This window comes from Ipomoea triloba, chromosome 2 (assembly GCF_003576645.1).
Source record: "Ipomoea triloba cultivar NCNSP0323 chromosome 2, ASM357664v1".
In the NCBI taxonomy this organism is placed as follows: Eukaryota; Viridiplantae; Streptophyta; class Magnoliopsida; order Solanales; family Convolvulaceae; genus Ipomoea; species Ipomoea triloba.
Genome location: NC_044917.1, coordinates 10,034,412 through 10,052,704, shown reverse-complemented (window position 1 = coordinate 10,052,704; position 18,293 = coordinate 10,034,412). Strand labels below are relative to the sequence as shown.

At 32.5% G+C, this 18,293-nt stretch overlaps 1 protein-coding gene and 1 long non-coding RNA gene across 4 annotated transcripts; both read right to left on the bottom strand.

Annotated features, from left to right (window-relative positions):
• Nucleotides 1-2,839: 2,839 nt before the first annotated feature.
• Nucleotides 2,840-3,434, bottom strand: LOC116006192. The gene is made up of 2 exons (XR_004095077.1): nt 3,260-3,434; nt 2,840-3,112 (listed from the first exon to the last, which is right to left on the bottom strand). It is a non-coding gene; the product is annotated as an uncharacterized LOC116006192 (long non-coding RNA).
• Nucleotides 3,435-4,107: 673 nt separating this feature from the next.
• Nucleotides 4,108-9,105, bottom strand: LOC116006783 (rhodanese-like domain-containing protein 11, chloroplastic). Of its 3 annotated transcripts, XM_031247283.1 has the most exons (11): nt 9,027-9,105; nt 8,781-8,944; nt 8,595-8,696; nt 8,290-8,397; nt 6,780-6,876; nt 6,441-6,480; nt 6,283-6,357; nt 5,210-5,297; nt 5,035-5,102; nt 4,703-4,775; nt 4,108-4,613 (listed from the first exon to the last, which is right to left on the bottom strand). In XM_031247283.1, exons 2-11 carry the CDS (start codon nt 8,934-8,936, stop codon nt 4,530-4,532), a joined length of 891 nt encoding a protein of 296 aa, XP_031103143.1. In that variant the 5' UTR covers nt 8,937-8,944; nt 9,027-9,105; the 3' UTR covers nt 4,108-4,529. The 3 variants fall into 3 exon arrangements, with proteins under 3 accessions (XP_031103143.1, XP_031103150.1, XP_031103135.1); XM_031247290.1 differs by lacking the exon at nt 9,027-9,105 and having other exon boundaries at nt 8,595-8,690; nt 8,781-9,002; XM_031247275.1 differs by lacking the exon at nt 9,027-9,105 and having other exon boundaries at nt 8,781-9,000.
• Between the last annotated feature and the right edge of the window lie 9,188 nt (nt 9,106-18,293).

Sequence of the window (18,293 nt, the reverse complement as noted above, 5' to 3'; positions counted from 1 at the left end):
GCCTTACGAATACAGAGAAAAAGTTGGGGAAAATGCATTAAAAAAATTCCATTTAAATTATTAATTTTAATTCAGTATATGTAGACATTTAAAAATTAAAAAAAAAAAAGAAAAAGACAGGCATTAAAATTTTCATGATTTTTAAATTATTATATTTGAATAAATATTTTTAGACTAATTTGACAATCATTGGGTATAATCAACTTTTGTACAACTCTCTCAAATGGGAAGTCACAGATTCAAACTCTAATGGGGTATTAAATCTTTGTACTGTATATATGGACAGATACTATAAAAGAGTTAATATTACTAAAAAAAATAGAGAATTGTACTGATCTCCAGAAAATGGAGCAAATCTATTCTAAACTTTGACATTTTGAAGAGGAATAAAGGAATAAGTTCGTCACTAAAACAAACCTACGCAAGGTTTTAATATCTTTAAGATTCTTTCAAATGGCTAATGAAGCCTAGTCTTAGTGACAATGAAAGAGTCATAGAATCTTGATGAAGTTTTACTTTCGTAGGACAAATTCTTGTTGAGTCTAAGTTCAGACAGAGAATTGAAATGCTAGAAATATTTAAAAGGTGACGAATTAGAATATCAAAACTTTAGGTACAAATCTTTTTAAATGATTACTAATTAAATATTCCAACTTTTATGCAACAATAATAGTGATGATGTGATGTAAATATGACTAGAAAATGGCTTCATTACACTGTGCTCCAATGTCTAAAATCTCCTTCGTTAGACTTTGACAATCTACTCTGATCTTCTTTCCCTTCGTACTTGGAACCATACCATGGACCAATGTTCATTTTGCATTGTGAATCTTGATCTAAAACAATATTTAGATTATGTAATTGCGGTTAACATATTTTGTACATTTAATTAAAAAATTATGTACCTAATAGGAAATACCCTCTCAGGTTCTCTCATATATGTAGGCATGTGCTCGGTATTTGTATAGGATACCATAGGGTTCATTTCCCGAGCACAACCAACCATCCTTGTATTTATCCCAACCTCATCCTGGTCGAGAAAGAGGTTCTCGTGTCAATCCTTATATGATGAACCAGAGTTCACAGTGCCCTGTAGATCCTGGTGCATATGTATGTGTCTTATGTTGTAAGTTTTTGTGTCTTGTGTTATGAAATTATGTACCTTAAGAGTATGAATTTTATACCTGAAACAAATTAGTAATTGTGTCTTATGTTATGAATTTTTGCATCTTGTGTTGTGAAATTCTGTGCCTATGAACACAAATTATGTACCTAAATCAGATTTGAAAAATAATTAAATATATAACATGTGTATCTGTCTTGTGTTATAAAATTATGTACCTTACGAGTATGAATTATATACATCGTCGTTTCGATCCAAGATTCATAATGTTATATGGACCAGTGTTGCAAAAATCCTACCTAGGCATCGATTAATCGCCGCCTAGGCACTAGGCGCTAGTCGACCGCCTAGCGTATCACCTTAAATGGTGGTCTAGGCAGCTGGTCTGCTAGGTGACCGACTAAGCATCGCCTAGGCTGCTTAGGCGCTGAGCGCCTAGACCTCCTAGGCGCCGACTTAACCTCCTAGGCACCGACTAGCCCGCCTAGTCGGCCGATTAACTATTGTTCTTTTTTTTTAAGTGGGTTGTTTCACTCAAAACAACATCGTTTTGAGCGAAATAACCCTAAATTGTACAAACTCTAGATATTTTTTAGATTAATATTTAATATTTTAGTATTAACTATTAAAGTATTATATAGTTTAGTCTTTAAAAAATTAAAAATACTTTAACAAATTTTTTAAAAATAAAAAATACATGAGCGCCTAGGCGCCGATTAATCTCCGGTTAGGTGTCTTAGGCGCTCCCTGACCGTCTGAGGAGTACCTACCAATTTTTTCAACCATGATATGGACCTAGTCCATGATATAAATTGACATCTCATGGGGTCTATTGGGCCAAACATCTAACTCATGAATGTTCGACCCATCAAGAACAAGTTTAAAGTTGACAAGGATTGCTGAGTGAATAATCCAATTATGAGAAGAAAACTTTAAATATTGAATTTCGTTCTCAAAAAAAAAAAAAAACAAAGATATCTACGAGGCAAGAATTGCAAGACATATATCTCAAAGTGGTATACTGTGAAAACAATTTTATATACAATACATCTTAAACATCTTTCCCCTACCATGGAAGATCATTAAATCATTCTTCTCTCATTGGACAATCTCTCACATATTCTCTATCAACTCTAAGGAATGGATATTCTCTCTCATTTCCCACCTAAATAATACTTTGCAAGCTCTAATTCTCGAATCATGTACACATCCAACACTATCAATAATACGGTGAGGCTACCCTTTGGTAAGAAAGTTACACCTGCAGCTGAGAGGTCGTGGGTTCGAACCTCAAACCTTTGGGTTTGAGCCGGTCAACTATGGGTAACCTAAGCTAATTTACCTCCTTGTGGTCCTTTGCCGGCTAGGGTCACAGGATGAGGGTTTACTCACATACTCACACAGTGAGGAGTGGGGTTTACCTCGTTAATCCAAAAAAAAATAATATGGTGATGTTTGGTTTCATAGTCTCTAAACTGTTGGTGTATCCCTTCTATATATTTTCAACACACACAAGTAAAAATGTCCGACATTCTCACCCCATAAAGCTTTAAAAAAAATAAAGTTGCAAATATTAGAAAATTGGCATGTGATTAATAGTTATGGTGGTCCTGGTTAAGTTGGAAAAAAAGTCTAGAGGGGTGAATAGACATTTTGAAAATTTTAATAAAAACGTAGTCTCAACGATTTTAAAGAGCTTTGACTAAGTATGTTAAATTTCCACGCTTCCTTAAAAGTTATGTTTAAGGCTTAACTAAATAGTCTTAAAAGAATTTTGTCAAAACTAAGTTTGCACAGCGGAATTATTCATTTTCAAAATATTGTCAAGTATTGTTGGTGAACAAGCAGTTGTTTCAGTAACTTACCAAAGTTGCAGTTCTTGAAATTGATTATCAAAGAAGTCCTTTGGTTCCACCCTCCTACACCAGTACCCGTACCAAGCCACAAGCCAGTCCGGGGAAGAGGATACCATCAACAAGTACATAATTCCTGCGAAAATAGGATTTTCATTAATACCATGACAATAGGAAGTAACCAAGAAACCTGGGAAAACAAAGGAATTTGAACAAGAGAGATTCATGGACAGAAACAATAGCATCAAGGAGCACGATATTGAGTTGGTACCAAGTTGTCTACCATTGTGTTAGTTATGGCAACTGCAGAATTTGCTCTTGCTCAACTTCATTCAGCTTTGATTCGAATCTGCCTCCTGGTGTTGAAGCTATAGACCTGGACATGACAAGTTTTGCACCATACTTTCCTCATCAAGTGATAAGCTCAGAAATGAGCAAGCAAGTCAAACTTCTTCTAGCTTTTCATACAATAGGAAATAAAAAGAGAAAATCTTAGCATCAAAAGAAAATCTTTATTGAATTGTTTCTGACCAAGAATTTTAAGAAATCAGGTGTTACATACTGACACAGCATTAATTAATGATCATTTGATCATATAACAGACACTGATACCGAGCTCTTGCCAAGATATCTCACCTCATATATACAAGAGATAAATATAATATGGTATGGGGAAAATGTTAAGGTGTTTCATCACAGGTAATGATGCCAAAAATTTGTGTGTTGTACCAACAAAGTAGTAGACTTTATAACAAAAGAAGCATGAACAACCTTTACACAGTCAATCATGGGGGTGGGTATACATATATACTAGCCACAGAGTATATAAATTCATCAATCTAAGTGGTTGAATTATAGTTGCTATAGTGAAGTATGTTAAACATAAAAAAGCGAGGCGGGGAATGATCGAGTAAGCTGACCATCTGCAAAAGAAGATACCCATTCTTCATCATAACATCAAAACAACTGTTAAACTTCAACAAATGTATACATATATATATATATACATATATATATATATACATATATATATATATACATATATATATATATATATATATAAAGGAAAAGGTTTAAGGAATAAGCAACCTTCCAAAAGAAACATGAATATGTTACCTCAATCAGAATTCAGAAGTAAAACTATGTATTGACGTTTAGTGGAGACATTAACATAGAGGAAAGTTAGCTAGTAGAAGTACAATAAACAAATTCAAAGAAACAAGGACAATGAAAACAGTAAGTTAGATGTGGAAATCATGACATGCTGTCTTTGGAAGGAAAAATAAAAATAAAAATCATCTACACTCATTTCACAAAGGAATTCAGCAAATAAAGGTTTTGGATGCAGAGAGAAGTCCTATACATTTCTGTCTGGGTTTTCAAAAGTAAAGTGCCTTCTTCATTTCAGTCTCAACAGAGGAACTTGAGAAAATGCCATTTCTTTTGTGCTTCATTGGTAAGTATCTAGAATGGCGCAAGGATCCTCACTGATACCTTAAATTTTAATGATACCGGCCTACTTGCTTCAAGACAATAAACAAAGGCAACACTGCTTAATGAGACCTTAAATCTTGAATGTATTGGCCCACTCTTTGTGCTCCAATAAACAGTGCATCAGCAGCAAGAAAGACTCCAACCTATGAAACAAAATACTAGCTCACTAGAATCTGGATTACTATGTACAGAGTAGTACATTTCATTTAAAACTAACTGAAAGAAGCAGTACCAAGCGGGCAGAGAAGACTAATCGGTAACCCCAACCCTCCTTAGCAGCTGCAACTCGTTGTTGGTCAGTCCAACTGAAAGTATTTAAAAAAGAATATATTGAGTCACCCGTCCAAAGGCACAACAATTTTCAAGCAAAGTTCATAGTATATGAAGAGACCAACAGGGAATATCCAAAAAAGGAAATATTAAGTGACCATCAAAAAGTTTTGTTTCTTCGAAATTCGTAGTATATGAGACTGATTTCTCATTTCTCTACACGCATGCACAAAAAATTAGTCTGGGCTGCTTTAACAGTGTCTACATGAAAGCATCAGGCATGACTGTAATTACCCAAGGAACTCTGAAAGCCCACCAATTCCTGCAAACTTAAATGGCTGAGGACCTTCTCTTTCAAGATCCTATTACAAACAAGAACAAACATTTCAATTAATTCATAATCTAATAATAGAGCAGCAGTGGAATGCTGGACAAAGAAATATTAAGACTCTCAAGATGGCACTTTGACCTCTTCTTCAGCATTCTCCAAACCCCCTTGAACCCAGAAGAGGTTTCTGTAACCAGCATTGTACAGTAACTCACAAGCCGCAAGAGACCTGCCTGATGGAATAGGCATCAGCAAGAAATAGAATTTATCCTTATCTATCCCCATTACTCCTATATATTACTATTATTATCATAATAACAAAAATGCCCTTTACATACACACAAGGCTATACTTTTAGTAGTTTTTTTTTTTTTTCCTAAATCACTGTCTCTCTTCACAAAAAGGGTGAGACTGATTGTTTCCAAAAGGACCGATTTATAAGTAAAAACTTACAAGTACCTAATCTACACTTTCCCCTTCTCTTCTACTATTATGGTAAACCCACATTTCTAACACACTTCTACCACAATTTAATTACTAAGATGATAGTTTTTCATCTACAACTTTATTTACATAGAATTAGCAAAAAATAACTGGTTTGTATGGATGGCAATGCACATGCAAGGACATAAGCAAAGATTCAAACCCATGACCTTAAATTTGTTATTTAATATTACTTCCACTTAACCATAACAACCCTTTGAAAAAGTAATTCAATTAATACATATATATGGAGAACATTGAATAAGTCTATAATTAAACTGCATATAGAGGCCCAACACTTGAAGGGGCACTAGTCGAACTGTCCAAGGCTAGCCCAAGAGGGCTTTTTTTAATAAAGTTTTTTAAAAAAATTTATACGTTTGGCAAAAATTCAAACTCATGAATTTAAAGAATCTCTTTAATTTTTTTCAATTAACCAATACAATCTTTTGAACTATATATATATGATTCGCTGACTATTTTATATATAAGGGCCCTTGTTTTTACTTTGCCTAATGATAGGACCAACTGGGCAGAGTACTCACCTAAGACAAAAGATTATTATAAAATAAAAATTAAAATAAAGTAAAAAAGATGAGAAAAAAGATTCTCACAATTACAATATGTTATGTGACATGAAAAGACTTAGTGAACGAACAAAAAAATAAGTAGTTACACTGGTGACATGAAAAGGAAAAAATATAATCCAACAATAGGAAATAAAAACACACCTCAATCCTTTTTGGCACGCCACGATAAGATCTGCATCTTTTGGGAATTGTTCCTGGACTTTTGATAAGAATTGACTGTAAAAATGTAAACATTCAATGAAACATACACAGTGAAAATTTTTCACATTAATTCGAGGATAAGGTAGTTTCTATATGACCTATTATAGGACAAGGTAGGCACACCACTCCACCACCCTCCTACAAAGTAGAAGAATTACTGAATTAAGGAGCCAAAACAATCTCAAGGAATTTAAAACAAGCTATTTTCGTGTAAGATAGCTAGCATGCATAATTATGTAAAAGTAAATATAAATATATGAGATTAATTTTGTGAAAGAAATTGGAGCAAACTTTCATGTTAATTCAAAATTCATTTTGGTAGATAATTCAACTTAAGCATTATCCCATCATTTGGGTCCAAGATTTCCAATTACAATAAAAATTGTAGTCAGTAACATAGTAAGCCTCAAATTTTAGTAATATAAAAAGAATCATACCCATCATAAAATTTGTAACCTTCATGGAAAGTGTACCAGGATCTAATCTAGTATCAACCTCAAAAATTGGAATCCAGGTTGAGCCTTTCACCCGTGCCTGCAAATAGTAGTTAGAAAATGACAATTTGGAAGATGGCATGATGACAGAAGGTGAGAACTGAAAAACTAGGGTTGTTTTACCATTTTTACATTTTTCTACTTCATTTTATATGGATAGAACTCTTTTGATGTAAACAATGATTTAAACAGAGGTCTGAAAAGAAGCACAGAACTACTGGAGCAGTAATAGGATAAGAGCACACATACAACTCTAAAGTACAGATAATTCAACAAACAGCTACAGACATAGTCACATAGAGGAACAGAGTTAGAGAAAAGCATGCAAACAGTTGAGACCTCATTCTGTGATTTATTTGCAGAGGTGACCTAAAGTAAGAAGAAAATGTTCAGTTAGCAGACGGCTTTTTTATTGTTCAAAGAAAAAGCATGGAGCAAAATTGGGTATGCTGAAGTATTTCTCTTGCAAGAGGTTAAGATGGACTACTGAATTGTGGAGTCCATCCATTCTTAATTTCAGTTGTAGGCTTGCATATCTACTCAAATCTTCTTCATTGTTTTACTCTATCATCTTACTGGAAATCCTATGGAATTTTATTTTTCTGCATAATTCAAAAGGTAGAAACTAGAAAGACCATTCTTTTGAATTTTTATACCCCAAAGACCTCCCTACATTTCCTGAGGTATACTTCAGTGTTACGCAGTTAGGGGATGTTTGCCTCTAGACCTCTCTTGGCTTTCCATACCAGATTAGACGATTAGTACCCCAAGAGTACTCATAGGTTTACCCTTCTAAAGTGAACAATTTTGTAAGGCCTATGGTAAATGGCAGAGTGATTACTATTACCCTCACAGCCTCACTTTATTATGTCCATTTCTTTTTGTTATGACTTCCTTTTCTCAATTCATTTCATACCTTTTACAAAGTACGTATTTATTAAAAATTTGAGATACACTCATTTGACAAAGATGATCTCTTTCAATTTAAAAATATAAGAATTAGTTATGTATATATCAGGTATGGTACAATCATCAATATGCCAATTAATATACTACTGATTAGGTTTTTCCTAAACAGAGCCTGTTTACTTCATTTTTTAAGTCCAACCAAGACAGCCATAAGCTATTCTAATTGTTTGATGCATAGTAATATGAATTCCCCTCAAAAATGGATCTCCTTTCACTTCACACTCTAAATTTTGGATGACTCAATTAATTTATCTAGGATAAATGTGGGATATCCCTCCCTATTATGGGAAAGATGTTAAGAGAATTTAGCAGCAATTTTTCAAAATTATGCTGAGAAATGTACTATTCCTTTTTTTTTTTTCAATAAAACTCTGGAGTAATGAGAAGAGAAAACAATTATTAGGAATTCTGCAATTTCCATAATCACATGATGCATTATCACAAAAATGGGTGTGAACAAGTTTTCAAGAGAAGTTCCACTGACCTTTTCATGTTCAATTGATGGGCGAACATCAAGCAGAGTTTTGTTTGAGAGCTGAATTGCATAGCCAGCTTCCCTTGGAGTGAGAACCTTTACCTTCCCCTCCCTGATCTATATAAGAACCATGAATATTTATCCTCCGAGGAAGAAATAATGGAAACAATATACGGAGTAATAAACAAATAAATGCCAAACCCTAGTAGTCTAGCAGTATAAGTCAAGGAGGTTAAATCCTCATTCCCATGGATGACTCATTAGATCTTTCAAACCGAAATTTACTACGAATGAATTGGAAACAAAAAATGTACCAAAGCATCCCATCTCTTTCTGGCGGCAGCCATATCTTTCATTTGCTTCAACTCATACTCTTCTTCCACTTGTTGCATTCTTATTCCACTTCTGCACTGAAACTACAAAAAGAGAAAACCATCCGTTTCAGAAAGACCTTAAACACACACTTGAAATGCCAATTGAACTCAACACTGGATAATGACCTTGACGAGTGAAACTCCGGATTTGAGAGACAACGGTGCTAATGAAGGTGCGAGGCAACTGGCTGAACCTAGAAGATTCCATCTTTGTTGTTGTGGAGGACTGCTCCTGAGAACAGAAAGTGGTGGGAGTCCATGGCCAAGGCCAAGAGCTTCCATTGTTACACCTGAGAACAGAAAGGAGATTTGAATTTGCTTATCCTTTCCTACGATCTTTTTATTGGTTAAATGATCAGACTCGACGCTTACATGTAAAAGTTGTCGATATCGCCGGAGACGAAGACGGGAGGATGAGGTTAATTTTATTTTATTTATAAAACTATTAAAATAAAAAAAATACATTTTAAATAATATTTGGATGAACAAATCAATTTTGTTGTTTTCAAAAACAAAAAAAAAAATCAAAAAGAAATAAAATAAAAATAAAACAAAAGGATTATCAAAAAAAAAAAAAAAAAAAAAAAAAAAAAAAAAAAAAAAACCTTAGTTTTGCCACTTTTCCCACATCGGTGGGAAAAGTGGCATGGGAGCCTTGAGGCTTCTATAAAAGGAGCCTCAAGGCTCCAAGTTAAACATGAAACCCCATCCGTTGATGGGAGAGCAGTGAGCCAAATAACTGGCTCTTGGATTTATCTTTTATTAATATACTGTTTGTAATTCAATTGTATATCTTTCTGTGTATGGGATTTGCCTTTGATTTATAGGGTTCTGATAATTTTGTACTCCCTAGTAATTATCTGTGGCTTTTGGAGTTCATTTGTTTTTATTTTTATTTTATATAGTGAATCGGGTTTATATTTTGATCGTGTGCTTTCCATATATTCGTTATTCATCCTTTTTGGTGAGGGCTGTGTGCTTTGATCAGTGAAGTGTTGCATTTTTGGATATATACTGAGTTGTTTTATTTTGATCGCATTTTTGGATATATACTGAGTTGTTCTATTTTGATCCAGACTTGTGTACTTTGATCATTAATTGAGTTGTTTTCATGTAGTGAATTTGGTTGTTTTGACACATTCTGCCTTAAATTAAGGTGTAATTGTATTTTAAGGTGTAATTTTATTCTTATTGATTCTTCTTGATGAGCTTTGGGTAATTTGATCATTATTTGATCAATTTGTTTTTGATATGTTAGAATGGTTATTTTGACACACTTCAGTAAATAAGGTGAATTGGTTTTAAGTGTTCTTTTTATTTTTGAAATGATGTTTCAGCATAAGCTATTCTTTTTAGTTATTTTAAAGTGTTTTTTATTAATATAGTTTTTGGAATGATGTTCAGCTTTTTAAAGTGTTCTTTGAATTTTTGAAATGGTTTTCAGGTATTTCTAAGTATATTCTGTTTAGTTTTATAATTGATTTTCACTGTTCTCAGGTATACTATGTTGTTTTTTGTTTTGTTTTGTTTTTTTTTTTAAATTTAAATTTATCATCTTTTCATGTTTTACTTTTAGTTCAAATGGAATGTAACGATTATTGGATAATTTTATATTGAAATTTGAATTCGTGATTCTGTTTTCTTGGGTTTATCTTTCACTAAATAGTTTGGTAACTTCAATTGTATATATTTTACTGTATGGATTTTGTTTGTGTGGAAGTATTGATTTATAGGGTATTGCTAATTTGTAGTAATTTTTTGTGGATTTTGGAGTTCCTTTATTTATTTTTATATAGTGAATCAGGTTGTTTTAACAGTATAGATTCTGTTTGGTGGGGCCTTGTGTGCTTTGAACATGTTTCATTTTTGGATGTATTGAATCATTTCATTTTGATGAACTATGCTGTGGTATTGTTATGGGTTCTTCCTGATCGAGGTCTATGTGCTTCGGTCATTAATTCTTCCATTTGTTTTTGATGTAGTAAATTTGGTTGTTTTGACACATTCTGTAACTTAAGTTGAATTCTTATTGATTCTTTATGAAGTTTTGGGTTTTTTTGATTATTATTTGTTCCATTTGTTTTTGATGTACTGCATTGGGTTATTTTGACACACTCCTGTGAATGAAGTGAATTGTGTATGATTTTCAATTATTTGGCTTTGGGTTTTTTTATTATTATTTGTTCCATTTGTTTTTGATGTATTGAATTGGGTTATTTTGACACTCCTGTGAATGAAGTGAATTGTGTATGATTTTCAATGATTTTCAGCGTTTTTAAGTATTCTTTTTAGTTTCGAAATAATGTTCATTGTATTTAAGTGTTCTTTTAAATTCAAGAATCTATTTTCTTGGGTTTATCTTAACTAAATATAGTTGGTAAATTCAATTGTATATCTTTTTGTCTTTGTGTTTTGCTTTCAATATATACGTTATTGAGGGCTTGTGTCCTCTGATCAGTAACTGTTACATTTTTGGATATATATTGAATTGTTTTTTTTTTTATGTGCTTTGATCATTAATTGTTCCAGTTGTTTTTTATGTAGTGAATTTGGTTATTTTGACACTGTAAATTAAGGTGCATTCTTCTTGATGGGGCTTTGAGTTTGATCATTATTTATTCCATTTGTTTTTTTAATATAAATTGGGTTATTTTGGCACAGTGCTATAAATAAGGTGAATTGCCTTTATTTTTCTTCTTTATGGAGGCTTGGGTGCTTTTATCATTAATTACGCCTTTTAATATACTTTGTAGTAAATTTGTTTTACCTTCATTAAATATCAGTAGGATGCTACCAAGCAATTACTCAAGGCATTTAACTTCATCATTGCTTATAATATATAATCCATGTATGCATATGGTATTTGTCAGTTGTCTGATTTTTGGTTTGCAATTTTTCTATTCCATCTACCAAGATTGAGTATGAGAGTATCCATAGTTCAGTCTCCTCATTGATTACTAAGTAAATAATTGTTCTTAGTTATGATGAGGAATGGCTAGATATTGAAATTATTGATGCAGAAGTGTCCTTTTCAATGCTATAATTAGTTCTCAAAATTTCTAAACATTCTTGCTCTGAGATTTACCTCAGATCTGGCATCCTAATTGTGTATGGGTTTTGTCTCTGTGGCAGTATTGATTTATAAGGTTCTGTTAATTCGCAGTGTAATTATTTGTGGGTTTTGGAGCTCCTTTGATTTTTGTATAGTGCATTGGGTTATTTTGACAGTGTGCTTCAATTTAAGGGGAGTCGTTATTGATTCTTCTTTTGTGGAGGGTTGTATGCTTTGATTGAATTGTTTTATTTTGAATTTCTGATAAACTGTGTTGTATTTTAAGGTGAATTGTTATGGATTCTTCTTGAGAGTCTTGTGTTCCTTGATCATAAATCTTTCCAGTTGTTTTTAATGTAGTGAATTTGGGTATTTTGACACATTGTGAATTCTTATTGATTCTTCTTGATGGGGCTTTGGGTTCTATCATTATCTGTTCCATTTATTTTTGATATATTTAATTGCGTTATTTTGGCACACCTTGTAAATAAGGTGAATTGTTCTTTATTTTTGTTCTTTATGGCGGCTGGGGTGTTTTGATACATTTGTTTAACCGGCATTTAATTGTCTAGGAATATGGCTACATAGCATATGGTTTTTGTCAAGTGTTTGATTTCTGGTTTGCAATTTTCTCTTCCATATACCAAGAATGAGTATGAGAGTATCCATAGTTCATTCTCTTCATTCTTTACTAGTAAATAATTGTGCTTAGTTATGATGAGGAATGCTTGTATATTGAAATTATGGTTGCAGTGAAGGGTCTTTTGCAATGCCATGATGAGTTTTCCTCAAAATTACTACAGAGATTGATAGCTTAGAGATCTGGGAATCCTAATGGTCTTTTAACTACATTTTATGATTGTAATTGTTACATCATCATTATTGTCAATGCATTTGTTTTTGGAAACACTGATTTTGTGTTTCATGAAGACTTAAACATTATGATGCTTTGTTTTTTCTGTTCCAAAGTTCATATTTAAGCTGAACTTGTAGAAGTCATTAATGTGCATTGATAACACCATGTTTTAATGAGTTGTGTTTGATCTGAATGGGCAAGCACGATTTTAGCACACAAGTAAATTTATTATGGTCATATGGTTTTTAGTTGACTTGAACTGCATGCTGAAAATATTTTTTTTTCCTTTAAATTGTTTTCCTTTTGTTTATCTTTATTATTTGTCGTGTTGAACATTGTGAACTTTGTCCATATAAGTAAGCAAAGTTGCTACCTGCTATGTGCTTAATATTTATACTGCATTATGAGTGGTTATTTTCTGATTTTCTTTAATAGGTCAAGCCTGGGAAAGCCAGGTTGAGAAGAGAGGTATTATGAGGATAACTATACCAATCTAGACGGGGAGATCGAACCAACATAATAATGGTTTTGATAGGAATTGAATAAGAGCGGGACTTGATCAGCTGCTAGTAGGCAATTAAATGACTCTAAATCCTCAATAATGAAGAAAGTGAGTTCACTCAAGATCGAGGATATTGAATTCCTCTATGAGTGATAATGTTCCAAATGTTCCAAACTAGCACCATAAATAAGTTTTGAATCAAGATCAAGTAAATAATCATTCAATCACAAGTAGGAAATAAATGGTGGTGGATCGATGTCCAGGACAATAATTAGATTGATCATACATGTCTTCGTAAACGGTATCTTACCTCAAGGGCCAAAGAAAATATTGCGCCATGGGTGAAGGCAACTACTGGATAATCAAGTGTCAAACAGAACCCTAGCCTTTTGATTAGTTTGTTCCTTGTGAAGCAACTGGATGGGATGGTCACCATTTTAAGATGGATGGAGTTTGTGTTTATGCCAGTGATGAAAATTGGAGCTTTCGGTCATTAAGAGCTAAGTATATTCTTATATGGAAAAGGAAAATTTTTTCTATATGCATTTATTTATGTGATAAATAATTATTTTGTGTAACTAATCGTATCTTCATGGGAATTTTTTTTACCGCATAATTGTGTTTAGATGTGTAATTATCTTTGTGAATAATTCTTACTTGGACTATTATTTAAGAGGAAATATACTATATTGCTTTTCATCAATTTGATGAAAAACAATATTCATCAATACAGTGAATACAGTGAGATAATGCTCACTAGTTTGATTTTTAATGACGCATGAATACAGTGAGATAATGGCCATTATTCTATTTTCCTGTATCCACTATTGTATACAATTCCTAATGTTGTATGTATATAGATATATGTAAATTATGAATGAAGTGAGTCTCTGAGCAGTTTTTAAATTTTTTAGTTTCTCCCCTCTCATACTTTTCTCTCTCTACCCTCCGAATTATTCATGCGATAACGCTAGAATCATCCCTGGGATTGAATTAATAGGCTGATTTTACAGCATCTACTTAATTGTGTTGATATTTTTATTTTAAAAATGATTTTTAGCGTCTTAAACTGTGTTTTTTAAAAGTTTAAAATAGCGTTAGTGTTATTTTCAGTTTTTAAAATATTTTTTAGCCTTCTTTTTAGTTTTGTTTTTAATTGATTTTTAGCATTTCGAAGTTTTTTTTATAAAATTTTTTAAAATGATTTAAAGTATTTTCAAATGATTAAGCGTTTTCAAGTGTTCTTGTTTTTTTTTTTTTAAAAAAAATAAATAAAAAAATTCTTGTGTCGTTTGCTGTTTCGTGTTGTTTGTGCTGATATGTATTTAGTTGTTAATATCTTGGTGATGCACATGATATAATGTTTGGTTAAGTTATTGTGTTTATATATATTTCTATTGCTTAAAACGAGCCCTTTTCAAATCCAATTTCTTGCATTCCAACCGAATAGTAAACAACCTTGATCCTTTAGTTTGGTTTGAAACTAAGCATATTGTTTCTACTTGGTTTGTGTGACCTACCCATAAGGCTCTATAAGTCCAAGGTAGGCTTGTCCAAATATAAAATTTGGTTCTGTTTTGTTAGTTTGTGGGAGTTAATCTGTGTTTTCTGAACCATTGGCCCATCCACAGTTAACAGAGTCAATAACTATTGTTTCATAAACCATTGTGATTTCTTTCCGTAAAATAAATGGAATCTTTTGATTATTTCCTAGTTAAACTTTTCTTTTATTTTCTTTTTGTCATTTCATTTTGTTCTGTTTTTAAGCAACTTGAGTCTTTCCTGTTAAAAGTGAAGCAAGCACCAACCAAGTCCATGGACTTTCTCCATTAATGAAGGCACTGATTATATGGATAAATTTTTGAGGCACTGATGTGAAGGTTGCAGTTGCTTTTTGCTTAAGTGAGATTATCCGGATTAGTGCACCAGATGCTCCATATGATGATGAGAAGATGTTGGTACCAGAGGCATCACACTATTTTCTATTTTTTACTTCTGCCTTCAGAACATTCTGTTATATTGTATACAGGATGTCTTCTAATTGATAGTCTCAATTTTCGGAGCCTGTGATAGAAATTAACATTCGGAGCAATGTGGCTTCATGAGTGATTTAGAGACAAGGAACCTGAAGCAGTAAGGTAAGTAATAACCAGAAGGATGGTCCCTCATTGAAAAAGGAAAGTGCCAAAAAATCTGGACATGGAAAGACTAGTCTAGAAAAGGAAAGGACGTGCATGTAATTTTTGTTGGGCCCCTTTAATATACTATATATATATATATTTGGGTATCTTTTGAATTTCCATTGAGGCTTTCTTCATTCATCTTGCAGATATTTTCTCACAAGTGTGATGATGACAAGGAAGAAGAAACCACAAACATGATTGTGAAGAAATCTAAATCTAGATCTGGTGCTAAAGATGTAATATTTGTGGGGAAATTGACTGAAATGTGCCATTTTGTTGCCCGTAGACCACCTAAAAAGGAATATTTATTATTTGATCCATATCCGGACATAAGAAGTCCAACGGGAGCAATACTTGAAGCGGCGATCCAGAAAAAAACCCCAATACTAAGATCGGCTAAAACAAGCTTATAACCAAAAGGAATTACTAAATAACTTAGAAAAACGGATATCACTGCTATGGAAGGTCCGATACGGAATAAGCGAGTATCCCCTCGAGATGGAAGAAGGCTTTCTTTCAAAAGGAGTTTGATACCATCTGCTAAAGCTTGAAGGATTTGACAAGAATGAGACACTTTTCAAAGTTGTACAAAATAAAGAGAAGTCTTTTTTTTCGATTTAAAATGCAAATCCCATTTGCCTTAATGAAGATGTACGCAACAGACGCAAGTATAGAAATAATATAAGTTCTCTACAAAGTTCGAGTGTTTCCTTTAGCTTCTTGCCTAACTTATTTTCGTAGCCATCTCATTGCTTACTTTGCATTTTTTCTGAGGGATGAACGAGGCTGACTTAGCTATTTGAGAGTAAATATAGTTAAGGCCGCACAAGAAGGGAAAACGAGTCCGTGTTCATTATTGTTTGTAAATGTTCTATATATAATAATGCAGCATCCATATATATATATATATAGGCCCTTGTTCACATGAGGACTATATACTATAGAGGACTATGAGAATTAATCCTAGCCATCAAATCAAAAAACATAAACGGCCTGGATTAGAAGATGATTAATATGGTAATGGCACATGCAATCAGTAATTAAGGGGAAAGATGATATTTTACATTAATTAGTATTTTTTTTTTTGAGAATACATTAATTAGTATTATGGAAAGCTTTTGACAATCACGTTCATTAACAATGAATAACCAAACACTTTCATATGTTCATGATCACAATTCGTTCGTGAACAATAAGTAATCTACGTTCACGAACATTATTTATATACATATATATACATATATTTGACACTCCAGAATCAATGGCTATTAAAATAAAATTTCTATATAAAAATGTGCATTTGACACAAACATATGCATTCCAATGCTAAAATTGTGAACTTGAAGGTATAAAGATATGCACTTGAATGTCAAAAAGGGAAGTTATGCATTGTTGAAAAGAATGCAAAAGATTAATAAACACTGGCCCACAATTATGCACTTGAAGGCTAAAATTCTACAAGGCAAAAAGATGTGTAATCGAAGCAATTACCCTTAGCTTACAAATCGTTTGTAAATTTTGCAAATTTCATTAAAAAATTAGTTATACGTTATTAAAAAGAAGGCAAAAGATATAATAAACATTGGTTTATAATTGTGTACTTGAAGGCACAGAAATATGCACTCGAAAAAGTGACTATACACCCAAATGGGGCTTGCGTGTCTCGTCGACTAGGGAAAAATATTATTTTAAATTTTTTTTTTTGACAAAAAATTCATTTATACCAAACGAGTTGTTATTTTTTTTTTTTGCTTCGCTTATTACTAGCGAAGCAAGAAATTGCATTGTGGGTGCAAAAAAAAAAATTGATTTCTAGTTAGCATATTTATAGTTATCATAATTTTATTGAACTTCGGTTTTTAAGAGGAAATTAATAGTTGTTCGATCTCACAAGTCAAAACTATCAAAACGCATAGAGCTTTTTTATACCTGATCGAATCACACGCAGAGAAATTGATAATACACATAAAGCTAAGGGTATTTCATAACTAATTGATTGAGCAGCTGCCCGTAGACCACCTAAAAAGGAATATTTATTATTTGATCCATATCCGGACATAAGAAGTCCAACGGGAGCAATACTTGAAGCGGCGATCCAGAAAAAAACCCCAATACTAAGATCGGCTAAAACAAGCTTATAACCAAAAGGAATTACTAAATAACTTAGAAAAACGGATATCACTGCTATGGAAGGTCCGATACGGAATANTATTCCGTATCGGACCTTCCATAGCAGTGATATCCGTTTTTCTAAGTTATTTAGTAATTCCTTTTGGTTATAAGCTTGTTTTAGCCGATCTTAGTATTGGGGTTTTTTTCTGGATCGCCGCTTCAAGTATTGCTCCCGTTGGACTTCTTATGTCCGGATATGGATCAAATAATAAATATTCCTTTTTAGGTGGTCTACGGGCAGCTGCTCAATCAATTAGTTATGAAATACCCTTAGCTTTATGTGTATTATCAATTTCTCTGCGTGTGATTCGATCAGGTATAAAAAAGCTCTATGCGTTTTGATAGTTTTGACTTGTGAGATCGAACAACTATTAATTTCCTCTTAAAAACCGAAGTTCAATAAAATTATGATAACTATAAATATGCTAACTAGAAATCAATTTTTTTTTTTGCACCCACAATGCAATTTCTTGCTTCGCTAGTAATAAGCGAAGCAAAAAAAAAAAACACTTTAAAAGAAAAGTAATTCTCTATCATTTTTGAGTAATATTTCTAGTAATATTTCTTATGTCTATCTATCCTTTTTTTTCTATGGGTGCTATATATGCGGTATTTTTATTTTCATATTTTTATTCAATGTTTTTCTTTTATAAGAATAATCCTTCTATTAAGATCTTTAGGATGATTTATTCTTTTTTTTTTATATACATATTTTTTAGTGTTCGTAGTTCTTCTAGAATATTGGGTACTTGAGGATGATAAAGGAAACTAGATAGTTATATGAGTGAAAAAAAAGCGGCTTCGAATTAGGCAGTACAAAGATTAAGTCTTCTTTCCTATGTACAAGAATAAAGTTAAAAAAGCAAACATAAAA